Here is a 15,398-nt window from a genome sequence, read left to right on the forward strand (position 1 = left end):
ATATGTTTAGTTATTGTCTATTAAAACGACAACCAACTTATTCAACGTACTCTAAATGACCAAAACAAACCTATATTTAGGAAATAATCTGCACTTTTTACAAATCATTGTTTGATTAAATTCTGATTAAGCTGCAGAGGTCCGGCTTGACTAGTTGTGCTAAACCAATTAATCTTTTTTAGATATTTATCTTCCCTATGTTTATTGCAGGTAATATAAACATCAGGTGTAGATAATGACACATGAAGATAAAAGACTAAAAATAAATTGAACCGGAATTGCGGAATGACTTGTAATTTTTATTAATAGCGTTATTGTGCAATAATGTTTGGCTATTAAAATATTATCCTATATGTGTAATATCTTGTAGTACAGTACTGATAACATCGTTCTAAATAAGTAGTAACTAATTATATAGGATACGGTACAAATGTGAGTAATGCTGCTTTTTTCATGGAGTAAGCGATCAGCGCCGCCCATGGACACCCGCAACACCAGAGGAGTGACAGGTGCGTTTTCGGCCTTTGAAAAAAAAGAGTATACTCTTTTCTTGAAGATTTGAAGGTTCTTAAAATATGCGGTGCTTAATTTATAATGTACTGATTTTTTTTATGTGAGGAAAATCATCCAATGACTTCTCTCGCCTTGGGAGAGGCGAGAGGGAGTGTCAGACTCTTACTGACTAAAAACCAACCCGATCCTACTCTGGCTTTTTGAGCCGGAGCCCGGTAACCCGCTAGGCAGTCCGCAGCTCCGAAGTTGCTCTTCATCCTTTTTATTCGAATAACAATAATATCGAAATATCCAATATCATGGTGACTCGGAGGTTTAAGACGCTCCTCATGCATGAAAGTGCAGCTTCGAAACCTATCAACAGCAAGTGCCATTCTGACTAATTCCGAGGTATATGTACTTTCTTAAATACCATTGATAAAAATTACCATTCCATTGCAATTTAAAAAAGATATATTTCCTTCACCAAACAGAAATCGATAGAATGTCGATCGACAACTAATTCAAATGCATTTCCAAAACAACCGGATGTAGGTGTCGCTGGAGAGCGCCGCCGGAACATGTGTACCGGAAGTAATTCTTGACAACTGCCCACTGAACCGGAAGTGTACGGATTTCAACTGCATGCACCGAATGGGACGGAGACACGGGAGAGAAATTGTATTTTTTTTTTCACAATATGTTATGAATGTTTAAAGTGATTTTATATAATTTATGTTTTTGATTGAATTCATTTGTTCGAGCGTTTAGTGCAGTGGTTGGAATTATGACTGTTAAATGAGTTTCTTAAGCTCGATTCTAGAAATCTATCAGGAATAGACACAGGGAATAGATCATCAAAAATATGTCAGGGAACAAAAATTGAGTTACAGTGCAGCACATGACGAGTGATGGCGAGTCTATTTCTTTAAAAACGTCAAGCTGTACTATAGTTGCAATGTTACTGCATATTTGACCCTTACCGTACTTCTACCTAGTTTCCCTTCTGCAGTCAAAAAATACTTTTACACCAGTCGTAAGTTCCATACTACAATGAAGTGTGATGTCTATCGTTTAATAAGAAGAACTTCAATTCGAACAACACAAACAGTCAAACACAATATCAAACACAACATATATGTATAGCTATACCCATATTATCATTGTCATAAAAACCTTATGACTCGTAAACTTTTTCTTACGTCATATTGGGACGTATTATGACGTCATAAAAAGGAATGATAGAAGGTACAGTATTGACAGAGGACTTAATACGAGTTTGTTTTACGTTTGAAGAGATCGAAATGAGAGCGCGTTCAGTGCTGTGATTGGCCGTTTCCCATGAACCAGCCAAACAGAGTGCCGAACGCGGTCTGGTTTCGATCTCGTTATACGTTAAATAGACTCATAGCTGATGTTGTTATAAATTTTGAAAGGACATTGATTTACATGAGAGGCCCCGTATTACACGAGACTCATAAGACAACCGCGTTCCGCGCACCTCAAAGAGCCAGACCCCCGCAGATGGAACCCGATCTGAATCTGCACATAACATAACAGTTTTTCGGGGCTCCGGCTCGAAATGCAGTAGTAGGAGCGGGTTGGTTTTTACTCAGTAAGAGTCAGACACTTCCCTCTCGCCTCGCCTTAAGCGGGAGAAGTCATTAGATGATTTTGCCCCTTAAAAAAAGTAAGACTTCTGTACATTTACATTTTGATTGACATTACAATGATTTTCTTTGAAATCTGTGAAGACGTTTGTTCTTTTATCGTTTGAAATAAAACTAGATATGTTGTATTCCTCGGCCGTACATGTTTACGGGTTAAGTAGTACTGTTCGGTTGTTACTACGACTTTTATAAGGTTTTTAGAAGACATATAAAAGAAATCGTGGAAAGATCTTGGCAATTTTTGGGATATTTTTAAGGTTTTACTAGAATCTGGTTGGAAATTTCGATACATCTTAAAACTATATTTATCAACAAAGTAAAACAACATGTATTGTAGTAGGTATTGCGACTGCTTCAATGCATTGGTTTTTTTTATGGTAGGTATAAGCCAGTAAACGAGCAGACGAATTTAACCTGATGGTAAGCCCATGGACACCCGAAACACCAAAGGCGTTACATGTGCGTTGCCGGCGTTTTGGCGGTTACGAATTTAAGGGTAATTAAGGAATCAGGGATTAGAAAGATTGAAAATATAGGTAATTAAGGAGTTCCAAGAAATAAAAATACCAATCACTTGTATAATTTAAACAGAATAATTAAAAAACAACTAGTAGTATAACAAGTGAAGGTGTATTATTTCGTAAAACATCAAATATCTATTCTGGTGCAGGCTCCGTGGAGTCAGCTCGTCAGGAAGGTAATTACAACACGTGCTGCTTCCACTGGAGAACTTCGATAATGGCCTCTACTAATTGGGAATTGTATAGAGCGTGTAATGCGATTATTCTTTTTAATATTTTAATGTGAAATTAACTTTTTAACAGTCCCTTCGTCTTATTCATCGCCAAATACTAGATATGATTCTAACATCCATGCTGATTTTTATATTACTGTAGGTAAAAGATTTAAACTTGACTTTTTAACAGTTACTATCCTTTTATCTTAGTGATCGCCAAATATCAAGATGAAGTCATGATTCTAACCTTTGTGCTATTTTATTTTTTATATTACTGTTGGTACAAATAAGATTTTTGGCCGACCTGATGGGAAATGGTCACCGTCGGAGCTGCGAACTACCTTAGTTTATCGGAGCTTCGGCTTGAAAAGCAGGAGTAGGAACAGGGTGGTTTTTAGTCAGTAAAAATCTGACACTCCCTCTCACCTCGCCCTGGCGAAAGAAGTCATTGGATGATTTTCCACCCTTAAAAATATCATTCAAGAGAAGGATATTTTCAATTTGTATTACTATGTATAATAGACAACACAATTACAACAAAACAAATCGAACTAACCAATGAAAGTGGTGTCACCGTCTCTATATCACTCCGAGCGTGTTCCTCTCCTCTCCATCGGCCACCTATAGCTCTGAGTTGTATATAATTTTTCAACAAGTTCTAACTAATTAGAACTCTGCAGCTCGCGGCGTCGGCCAATTATTCTTAGTTTAAACCTCCAAAGGCGAGATGCCGATAACTTGGAAGATTTTCTACTATTTTTTAATTCCACAACAGACTGATAATACTTGATCCGTCTAAAGTTTACCACAAGTATATAGCTATCCTTTTTACTCTTGTTATATTGCCTTATTGCTATCCTGCTTCTTTAAGGGAATTGCTGACTTCAGAGAGGTCAAGTTATGTTGTTTGTTCCGTCATTCCATTCAACTAGGTACAATTCTTAAATTAGTTTTAGTTACTTCTTCTAAGAATATTTGCTTTTAAATAATGCTTTATTTCCATGAGGAGAGAAAGTTCTGGATATGGCCTGAGTCTGATATTGTAGTACAGGATTTATGTGGGAGTCAGACATAGCAACTTTTCTTTTTATTTTTAATATGATACATTTAAAACTTGTTTAGATCATAACTTAGAATATCTTACCGCCGCGCCGTACTCAGTCATTTAATGGTTACTTAACCTAGTTCTTAGCAATTGTTTTCGATATAAATATTTTTATTGTATTTTATTCAATATAAATACTCGCTAAAAATACTAAGGAATAGTTTCTAATCGTTAAATGACTCTAACTGCCGTACTCAGGGACATTTAACGATTACTTAAACTATTCCTTAGCAACGATTATCTTCTGAAAACAATTGCTAAAGACTGGGTTAAGTAACTTTCGGCAGTAACTGTCGTACAAATAAAGAATGAAATTTCAGTTTAAATCCAAAGCCTATCTCAATAATACAAAAACAATTCAAACCGAAAAAGGCTTAACATCAGGAAAAAGGCCTACATCAGAAAAAATCCACTCTAAGCTTAGTGCTAGATTTTCATTCAAACAACGCAATCGCAATACTCACTCGTAGACTGAAAACACATGAAACTTTCATGTACGTACGTAGTATTTGTAAACCTTTCAGCAGGGCAAACAAACTAGAGATTTATTCTGCGATCCCGGTACGAGACTATACCATTGATTCCCAATGCGATTCGAAGTGATTCAAAATAACGAGGTTTTAAAAAACCTTTTTCTTTTGTGTTCTTTGTGATATTATATTTTAAAAATGTACTATTTGTATACATATTATGCTACTTTGCCTTTCTAGGAAAATCATCCAATAACATTTCCCGCCTTGGGTGAGGTGAGAGGGAGTGTCAGACTCTTATTACTTTATAACGCAATAACGCACTCTTTAGGTAAGCGTCTACAGGCCCGCATCGTACGCACCGCACGCATCATACGCAACGAATTTTAGTTTGTAGTAGAAACTCATACAACTGCGTCCACTGATCCGCATTATCGGCAATGCCTACAGGCGATGCGTACCGATGACGTCATACGGAATGCGTGCGATGCGTACGATGCGGGTCTGTGGACGTTTACCTTTTTGCTAACAAATGACCATAAATCACACTATTTTCAAAGTAAGTATTGTTAAATCAGACGAGTCCAGATAATAATATTTTCCTTTACTAGGATAATATTTATCCTCAAACAGAAGTGATATAAAATCTGCGTGAACAATTGATTGCATACATAATAGTTATATCGAGGCTGTACAACACAACGTTTCTAATGAAAATACGTTGCAATTGATTATTTCCTACGTACACACATCGAACTTAGTCTTTAATCGAAATGCACGCTGGTTTAATGCTGATTGCTATTTCTGTGAGTGATAAAACGATTTATTGTTTTGTGTTTTTTCTCTTGCTATTTTTCTTATCTAACTAGATTAGTTATTTTGTCAGGTTTTTGTTTATTTTTTGTGTATGGTTAAATACTTATACTGAAATATTGTTGTCATTACTACGCTTCATTGTATTCTCATTTAGTTATTAGGGTACTAACTGGCACACACATTATATATAATAATTGAATGCTGTGCATATCTTTAATTGATGCAAACACTAGTCTGTAACTCTGTATTATTTTTTACTTTAAAACAACATATCATGTTTCCATTGTTGATATGCCTTAATATAAGAAATAAATACCTAAATAGCCCTTAGTGGACGTGAAGGTCTCTGCATTGAATTTGATCTTCAACAAGTAACTCATCACTGTATGTAAGGACCAGTTTAAGGATACCATTGCTTTCCCTAGCTGAAGCAACCCATCAGTTATTATGACTGGCAAACAGCCACGCTGTCCATAAAACTAAAATTATGATGGAAATCGATTTAACGAAGACTTTATTACATGCTAACCATACTGTTTCAAAACTACCGTAACACTTCTTTGCACCACCCTGCGTTTATCTGGCATTATCTAGCAATCGGTATTAAGCCCACCTATATTCATTTTATACATAAAGTGTTAAAAAATTAAATGAAGCAGTATTACGTTTTTCTCTTCCTAAAGAGTATGGTGTCAATAAGGGTACAACGTCCGAATGGCCCAAATCGAATGGCCCATGGGCCATTCGGACGTAAACAAAAATCAGCTACGTCCGAATGGCCCACTCAAGGAAAAAAAAAGGAAAACAAATGAGTAGTTAAAATAAATGAAAAATTATTAGAAAGTACATTCGCAAACATTATATTAACATAAAAAAATATATTATTAATATTTTTAATATATTGATATATATATTTATGTATATATTTTTTTTAATTATATTATTAATATTTACGACATAAAATATATAATTACTATATACTGATGTATATATTTATATATTATTTTATTTCAAAAATATAATCTACTTTTAATCTAAACTAACACATTATTTACAACTTAAAAATACCAAAAAAAAAGGAATAAATATACTAACTTAAAACTAAAATAAAGGTGTTAGGCGTGGTTAGACGTCGAAGTACTCGTCCGCTGTCACTGGGGATACTAAATACTATATATACTTAATTTAGTGCCTGTCGATGTTGAAAAAAACTTTTTTCTTTCAACCTTTTCAATAATTTTACCGATTTTGTAACTTTTTAAATCTGATTTCATTTACACTCTGAAAAACAAAACAAACGTCACGTCAGACGTCGTTCCAAGGTCCTCCTCGGTACCCGACACGGGCTTGAATTTAATTTTTTTTTACTTTAAATAATTAAATAAATAATGGATGACGTGCAGCCTTCTACAAGTGAGGGTATATCGAAGAAAGGTGCTCGACTTCTACGGAGAGGTGGCAATAACAATAACAGTAACGATAATTTTGTTTCAGTTATTCACAATTGTAAATGCAATGCCCCTGAATGATGATATGCTATTATTTTGGAGAACAAGTGAGTTATTATTCATTATTATTAATTACTCTTCTCAAACGAGAATAGTTTTCGTGATAAGGATAAGGAAACAGTCGGTTATAACCTAAATCTAAGCCTAACAGTGTTTTGAGGTTAAGAAAAAAAATAAATTAACTAAAAAATCACAGTTTACTCACATATATTAATGCAGAAAAGTAGTACCAGTTTCCAGTAACAAAAGGATTTTTCTAAAATAAATTCAGCCAAACGCGAGATAATTACAAACACACATACAAACAGGTGAAACTGAGAACCTCCTTTTTTGAAGTTGTATATAAAGGTGCACCACTTACAATAAAATCAACCGAAAAAAATATGTAAATAATACATAATCTCGTTATGTTCGATTTTAATCCAAATGCATTTCAATTTTGACAGTTTACTTACATTTTAATGAAAAATTTTTTTATAAATTTAAACAGGAGTTTTATTGAATCTAACAACATGTTATTACATTAATTCCTTTACTTTTTACAGACAACGGTGAGAAATGCAAACCTTTCACTACTTACTTCATAGGCTGCAATAAATGCGTTTGCAGCGCTGATGGGACAGACTACTGCACTAGAATGCCTTGTTTTAAGACTACCAATTCACTATACGGTAAGAATATGAAGATTTTATAAAAAAATAGATTCAACTTTAAAATGAAGTGTGGGAGAGCCATGTTTCGGCACGAATGGACCGGCTCGACCGGAGTGATACCACGGCCTCACAGAAAAACCGACGTGAAACAACGCTTGCGTTGTGTGAGTGACCCTCTTCCCAATCTTCTCAATTCCTGTTTCCCCAACAACCCTAAAATTCCTAACCCCAAAAAGACCGGCAACGCATTTGTAACGCCTCTGGTGTCTGTCACCAACCTTACTCTCCAGCCACCAGTGATTAATAATAAATAAAGCCACCAATGATAAATAATAAATAAACCAGGGCGCTTACCTTGAAACTAATCTCAATGTCAATCCAATAAAATCTCCATTAATGTCAATGCATTGTCAATCCAATAAAATATCCATTATTATTTAATGTCAAAACTATAAAACCATAATCGTAGCTGTTAAAATAGCATTCGAAGTTTTTCTTTTTTATCCAATAAGTCAGTAAACGAGCAGACGGATCACCTGATGATAAGCAATCGCCGTCGCCTATGGACACTTGAAACACCAGAAGTGTTAAAAGTGCGTTGCTGTCCTTTTGGGGGTTAGGAATTTAAGGGTTGTTGGGGCATCGGGGATTGGGAAGATGGGAAAGGGGGTTATTGGGCCTCCGGTAACCTCACTCACACAAAGTAACACAACGCAAGCATGATTCACATCGGATTTTGTCGGTTTTTTGTTAGGCCGTGGTATCACTTAAAGAGTACGAGACTTAAAGCCAATCTCAATACCATTTAGTTAATTAAATATCCACACAATACGGATGCAATAGGGGTTAGTGTTGCAACTCAAGAGTAAGAAATTGGTAAAAGTCAATGTCGATCGATTAGAATTGGATTCAAGAATAAGACTCCTCTTCCTTGAATCTATCTATTGAAAAATCCGCAACAATCCGTGGCGTAGTTTTTAAGATTTAAGCATACAGAGAAAGCGACTTTGTTTTATACTATATAGTGATTCTTATTTTCTTTATAGTTTCAGAGGAATCAATGGAAAATGAAATGCATCCTCTAAAGCCATCGATAGAAAAACATAGAGTCTCATCACATCACAAAGGAAAAGGAAACTTCGTATAAAACCAATCGTTACCTTATTTATTATCTTCATGAAATCAATGTGCTCAATTAATAAGAATACTATTTAATAAATAATATATAATTACGTTTAGAGTCGTTTAATTTAAATAATAAATTGTTTTATTACAACAAGGTACTCAACGTCACGCCTTTTATCCCCAAAGGCGTAAGCATAGGTGCACATTACGACACGTAATGCCATTATACAATGTCCACCCACTTTTCACCATTTATGTTATAAGTCCCGTGTAATAGGGGTTAGTTATACAAAGATATTAAAAACAATGTTGTAATTGCTACACCATGTACAACCCACATGACAAGGTTGATGATTAAAATAGTTATTAAAGTATTGGAAGCGATACCTATACAAATACATATAATTATAAGCAACATAATACATTCCCTCATTAAAGACAAGAGAGAGAGGTAAGAGATAGAAGGCGCCCTAGACAGATATATATCGACCAGATTGGCGATATAAAGAAGGGCCAAATTAAAAGTACATTTATTAACCATCGAGCATGCATGAAAAAATTTTTGACTGTCAACAGTTATCAATATTTCACATCAGCAATGAAGCGAAAGAGGTATGTAAAATTCGTGGTAATTGACGTTCTATTGTCTCTGCCTACCCCATTGGAGACTGGCGTGAGATTATGCATGTATGTTCATTGTACATTCCCTCATATATTACAACACGGTATCAATACGACGCACGCGCTGCATCTGTCTAGACATCTATAAACTATAAACAAAAGGTTATCGAGAAAACATAACAACAAATGTTTCTGTTATTCTTTAAAAAAAAAGTGAACAGTTCCAATGCAATGTGAACCATTAAACCACAATATATCATACACATTCAAATAAAACTAGTTTGTCAATCTACAATTTTCCAGTCCTAAGAAGGATTAAACTCAGTAAGCAGGTAAAGCAAGGTTTTAATTTCAAAACTACGCCAAATGCTAGTTGACAACAGCCATATTATTATTATTATTTTTTTAATAAGTTCATATATTATTTCATTCGCTAAGAGCAGTTTTTTTTGGATAAAAACTAATTACCAAAAAAAACAATAAAAGAATATAAGAAATGCACAAAATTAAAATTTGATATATCACTACTATGCATATAGCGTAAATAAATTAGCTTCACAACTACAACGAGTACAATCTAATCGTATATAAATAAACAATCTCTTATCATTGAGATAAACTATCGGCTATATATATGAAAACGGAACTGCCGGCTCTCAGTTACATAATTACAATCAGGATGGCACCACCAAATTTTGAAGGTGACTTTCAGGATATATCCGAAAATCAACTGGAATTTATCAAAAAAGTTATTGAAGAACAAGGATATCAAGACTGCAAAGTGACAATCAAAGCTGCAGGAGTTGCTGGTGATAATTATTCAGCTAGCGTGAAGAGAATAACTGTGGAAGGAGAAAATGGGACACTGTCAATGATCGGCAAAATAGCTCCTACCAATGAAATGGTAAGAAGACGTATGGGAGCTCAATTCAGTTTTGGCAATGAGTGTATTATTTACTTAGAATTCTTACCAAAACTGAGAGAGCTACAGAAGAAAGTTGACACCCCAGAAGAAGACTTATACAAGTTTCCAAAATGCTACGGAGCAAACCCTGAAGCGCCCAATGAAGTGATTCTGCTAGAAGACCTTAAGTCTAGTGATTACAATATGCTGGACAGACTAAAACCACTTTCTGATGAATGTATGAGAAGTGTGCTGAAGAATTTGGCTATCTACCACTCACTGTCTTACGTTTTGAAAAGTAAAGAACCTGAAACTTTTGACTATTTCAAGGAGAGCTTAAAAGATATGTGGGGAGCCATGCTTGCTTTTCCTAAAGAAGAATTTGGATTCTTCTTTCAACTTGAAGATTTTGCTATTGGAGTACTGGATGATCCAGAGCATAAAAGCATAGTAAAAAACAAAGTAGTTGAAGTAGTTGAACGTGCTGCTAAGATGGCGAAATTCGAACTTGGAAGCCGGTACTCAGTCATTCAACATGGTGATTCTTGGGTGAACAACATCATGTTTAAATTTGAGGTATGTTGAACCTAATTTCCTAATTATATTTATTCTAATAAAGAAACAAACCTAATAAAACTAGTAAAGGAAATATTTTGAAAACGAAAGACCGATGATATATTTTGTAGAAGTTTTACCAAGCGATTATGATGTTAATAATATTGCACTGACAAAAAAATCGCTTTGGCGTTTGCGTAAAAACAATTTTGGTACCAATAATACCTATATTATTGAGATAGTGCAGTAGACAGTAATTACGGAATGCTCGAACACGGATCTGATAGTGTTATCTGAGTCGTATTCCGTATAGTACTTGGTCTGTTTTACTACAACCATACAATGACCTGAAATTAATGTTTACCTGTTTTACTACCTCATTTATCAAGTCCATTACTTGAGCGAGTATAATGGCATCGATTGCAAAGGTTCCTGGTTAGGGTAAAGTATTATCATCGTCATCATCAGCCTGCTTTTGTCCATAATTGGACCTAGGATTATTCAATAGCAAAATATCATTACAAACTGCCGCGATCGGAGAGTTCAGACGCAGCGCGGGACCAACGGCTTTACGTGCTTTCCGAGATACGGGGGTGAAACACCGCCAAACTTCCTGACTCCAGGTTGATAATAGTAGCTTTACTTAGAATGTGGCATTACATTTTCGGGAATAGAACCAGCTACACGTTGCACTGCAGCCGGTCACCCAACCACTGCGCCAACTGTGACGGCTTTCTCTTTCCCTATAACGTAGAACTTATTGATATGACTGGAGAAAATTTAGTGTAACATTTTATTTTTAAGCTGTTATTTGTTCCACCTAAGAAAATATAAGTGATCTTATGTTATATTATGTAATTAACTTGTATTAATTTTCTGTTTCCAGGGCGAGAACGTAAAGGACTCGATACTAATTGATTACCAGCTATCCAAGAACTCCAGTCCAGTATACGACCTCCTCTACATGATCTTCAACTGCACCGACCACGAGTCTAGGGTTCAGAACTTCTACGACTGGTTGGACTATTACCACGCAGAATTAGACAAGTCCTTATCAAACTATGGTCTGAAAGCCAACTACGTTTACCCAAGAGAACAGCTGGATGCTGACCTTAAACGATATGGCAAACTCTCATTTGGGTGCTGTATACTCTTAGCTAGTATTCTAACAGCAAATTCTGAAGAGGCTACTAAGTTCAAAGAGAATTTTGATGCTGCAGACTCTGGTCAAGTGGCTGGACCTATGGATATTTTCCAGAGTGAGACCGCTGGTCGAATGAAGAAACGTATCATTGATGTTATTGAAAGTTTTCTTAGTTTTGGTCTACTTTAATTATTGTATTTTTAAAGGCAACTGATCCTATTCACACTTACCTTTTAATATTATGTTTGTAAACTAGTCAAGGTTTATAATGGTCTTGTACTTTAATTTATACAACACCACGTCACGCCTTTTTATCCCCGAAGGGGTAGGCAGAGGTGCACATTATGGCACGTAATGTCGCTATACAATATACACCCACTTTTCACCATTTGTGTTATAAGACCCATGTAATAGAGGGTGAGCCTAATGCCATATACCGGGCACAATTCCAGACTCCGTGCTACTACTGAGAAATTTTCGAAAAACCGAAAAAAAACCCAGTAATACTTTGCCCGACCCGAGACCCCTTGCCCCTTGCAGTCGCACTTGCGACCACTCGACCAACGAGGCAGTCCTACTTGCAGTACTTTAATTTATATAAGTTTTATATTATAAGAATATTGTTTTTTTATCTAAATTTCTATGATGTACGATGTGGTTAACGTGCTATGGAAATGTGGAAATAATTGTGATTGCAGTAAAAACAGTTATTTATGATCGAAACGAAACGAGTATTTATTTAATTTTGTTGTTTGCATTATCAGATGTGACCTACTATTTACTGAATTCAAAACCTAGTTAGCAATTTATTAATGTTGAAGGAGCTAACATGAACATTATTTTGTAGAGGAACAAAATTATATGAACGAATACCTACTACTTTTTCCACTTAGACAATTAATTATAAGAGATAAAGAAAGATAACATCTTTGTATATATGTACACGCGGCAACTGTAACTAGTATACACCAACACATCGGCACAACTATCGCTATACAATATCCCTGTGTGGGTATTCCGTAGTAATGTGCATAAAAACGTTTGACTACTACGCACACATTGGTATATATTATAAATTTTGTGTCGGTATATGTATTTTTATAATTTAATAGATGGGTAAGGTTAAAAATATTTACAATTGATGATATGATTCAACATTTTCACTAAACTAGACGTAGTGCTCGTAGACGAGTGGTTTAACGAGCTTGCTCTAATCGTCTCCCTCTACGCCGATGTGGGTTCGAAACCAGCAAAACATATATTTTTTTTACATGTATTTTATTTCGTTGTTTGTCTTTTTTAAGTTTATTTTTGTTTTCTGTATAATAAAATCAGACTATAAAAGAAGCATTTAAGTCGGTAAATAAAACGATATCTATTTTATTACATATAATTTATTTTTATAGAAATAAAGTATAAATATTGGATATAAATCAAATAAAAAATGTTATTAATTGTTTTCATAGACAATTTTTTATTTATTAATGATTATTACAAAAAAAATATATATTATTAAATAATAATTAATTAAATATTATTAATTAAATAATAATAAATTAAATTTTAATATGGTTTATTACTTATTATTAAACAATAAGAAACATTATATATATATATATATATATATATAATATATATATATATATATATTATATATATATATATATATATATATATATTTTAATATTAAAATTTAAAATTAAAAAAAGTATTAAAAAATAAAATTATTATAAAAATTTAATTAAAACATTTTTTTTCCAAATTTCCGCTTCACAGTAAATATTGTTATTTCTTGAAATTAGCAAATTTTTGTTATTAGAATTCTCCATTTTGTGTTTTAAGGCGGTTGCTATAAGATTCAATATTGAGTGGGCAATATGTTAGCAAAAATGTGACGATTATATAAGTTTTTAACATTATAACATTTCGAATCATACTCTAAGTTGGTTAAGGATGAGCGTAAATATAATGTTTCAAATTAGTTGAACAGCAGTTACATAAGTTATTAAAAATGAGAAGTGAAGTGAATTAACATGTTGAATAGAAAGAAATTATGACAATTTCTAACCGCATAACAATAACATCACTTCACCGTATTTTCTAGACTGCATTTTAATATTATTTTAAAAATATAAACATTGTAGTTAATTTGGACTATATATAATTTGGCTGATGGCTCAGTAACTGATTATCGAAAAATAAATCGAGATAACTCAGCGTTAACGCAAAAAAAATTCAATACAAATAAATTTAAACTTTATGCTGCTAGCATGAAATTAATTATTTACATCGTTAAATATAACCACATTATTAGCCCTATCAAAATTTATAAAATTTCTGGCAAAATTTTATCGCTGTTCCTGGTGCATTGTGGACAGTAATATCTTTTTGGGTGGCTTCCTGCACCTTAAACCAGAATGCAGGTGCCTCCTTATTGTTTGCGTGAAAACATCGAGTGCCGTTGCTGCAGTGCGCGTTGAAAAAGGAATCAGCCTTATGCCTGGCTATGATGTCGTAGTGCCGGGCTAACGAATTTGCCTTCGGCTTCGGCCCAGCTTGGCAATTTTCAATATCACCAGTCTCCGCATATCTGCGCACCCATAACTGCACGGACTTACACTATTAAACAAAAATATATTATTTAAAATACCACGAAAATCTATAAAGTTACTTATCAATAGGAATAAAATATAACTACAAGTAGCTTTAGTTGTAAACACAATAATTATACAATATTTTATAATCAACATATATATAGGTTTACATAGTAATAAAATGCTACTAAAATCCTTTAAGCTATAACAGGATTGATAATAAATTATTTATAAGGATATTTAAGAAAATATTATTATTAGTATCCTATTAATATAAATTAAAATAGATTAAGTTTTAAATTTATTAAACAATAATTATTTATTCTTAATAATAAATTCATCAATAATAATAAAAAGTATTCATTATTCAAATATTAATATTCATAAATTTAATGTTATTATTTTTTGTATTTTATAAAACAAAAAATAATAACATTATTTTATTATATTTAAAAATATAATTTTAGAGAACTTAAAATAAAATTATTAATTCAATCATTACTCATTATTATTACTTATTACCCAGAATATCAACATAATAATTATCTTATTTACTCACCGATATAGTTAAGCGCCTTTCTATTTCACTAAAGAAAAGATCTATCTAAAACAAAAGAACTATCTTTTGTTCGTGCAAAATAATTACTTCTGCCTTTTTCAAATTTGTGAAGTGTTGAGATATGTTGAGCTTTACACACGAATTATGTAGCAATAAACTATGAAAATGAAATGCTCATAAATTGACAACTAAGAATATAATTTTATTTTGTAAGTTGGGTGATCTGGAAAACATTTAAAGAATTGACGGTAGTTACTTTATAAACGGGCTAAATAAAATGACCCGAGAGTTCCGTGGTCGCCACAAACATTACAAATTTAATACTCAAGTATCGAATGATTAGAAATTTAGAATTATATGTTGTTTAAAAATATTTGGTAAACACTACAAAAAGAACTCGTTGTTGCTGAGTTCGATCCTGCGACACCTTGCCTGATAACTCAAAG

General features: G+C 33.4%; 2 protein-coding genes across 2 annotated transcripts; both read left to right on the forward strand.

Moving 5' to 3' along the window:
• Positions 1-5,122: 5,122 nt before the first annotated feature.
• LOC118271306 (uncharacterized) lies at positions 5,123-8,686 on the forward strand. The gene is made up of 4 exons (XM_035587341.2): positions 5,123-5,279; positions 6,784-6,844; positions 7,343-7,468; positions 8,497-8,686. Exons 1-4 carry the CDS (start codon positions 5,247-5,249, stop codon positions 8,595-8,597), a joined length of 321 nt encoding a protein of 106 aa, XP_035443234.2. The 5' UTR covers positions 5,123-5,246; the 3' UTR covers positions 8,598-8,686.
• A 1,159-nt stretch (positions 8,687-9,845) lies between these two features.
• Positions 9,846-13,168, forward strand: LOC118271384 (uncharacterized). The gene is made up of 2 exons (XM_035587469.2): positions 9,846-10,676; positions 11,542-13,168. The coding sequence occupies exons 1-2, from the start codon at positions 9,876-9,878 to the stop codon at positions 11,986-11,988; spliced, it is 1,248 nt and encodes a 415-aa protein (XP_035443362.2). The 5' UTR covers positions 9,846-9,875; the 3' UTR covers positions 11,989-13,168.
• The last annotated feature ends 2,230 nt before the right edge of the window (positions 13,169-15,398 follow it).

The sequence above is a fragment of the Spodoptera frugiperda genome, chromosome 9 (assembly GCF_023101765.2).
Source record: "Spodoptera frugiperda isolate SF20-4 chromosome 9, AGI-APGP_CSIRO_Sfru_2.0, whole genome shotgun sequence".
In the NCBI taxonomy this organism is placed as follows: Eukaryota; Metazoa; Arthropoda; class Insecta; order Lepidoptera; family Noctuidae; genus Spodoptera; species Spodoptera frugiperda.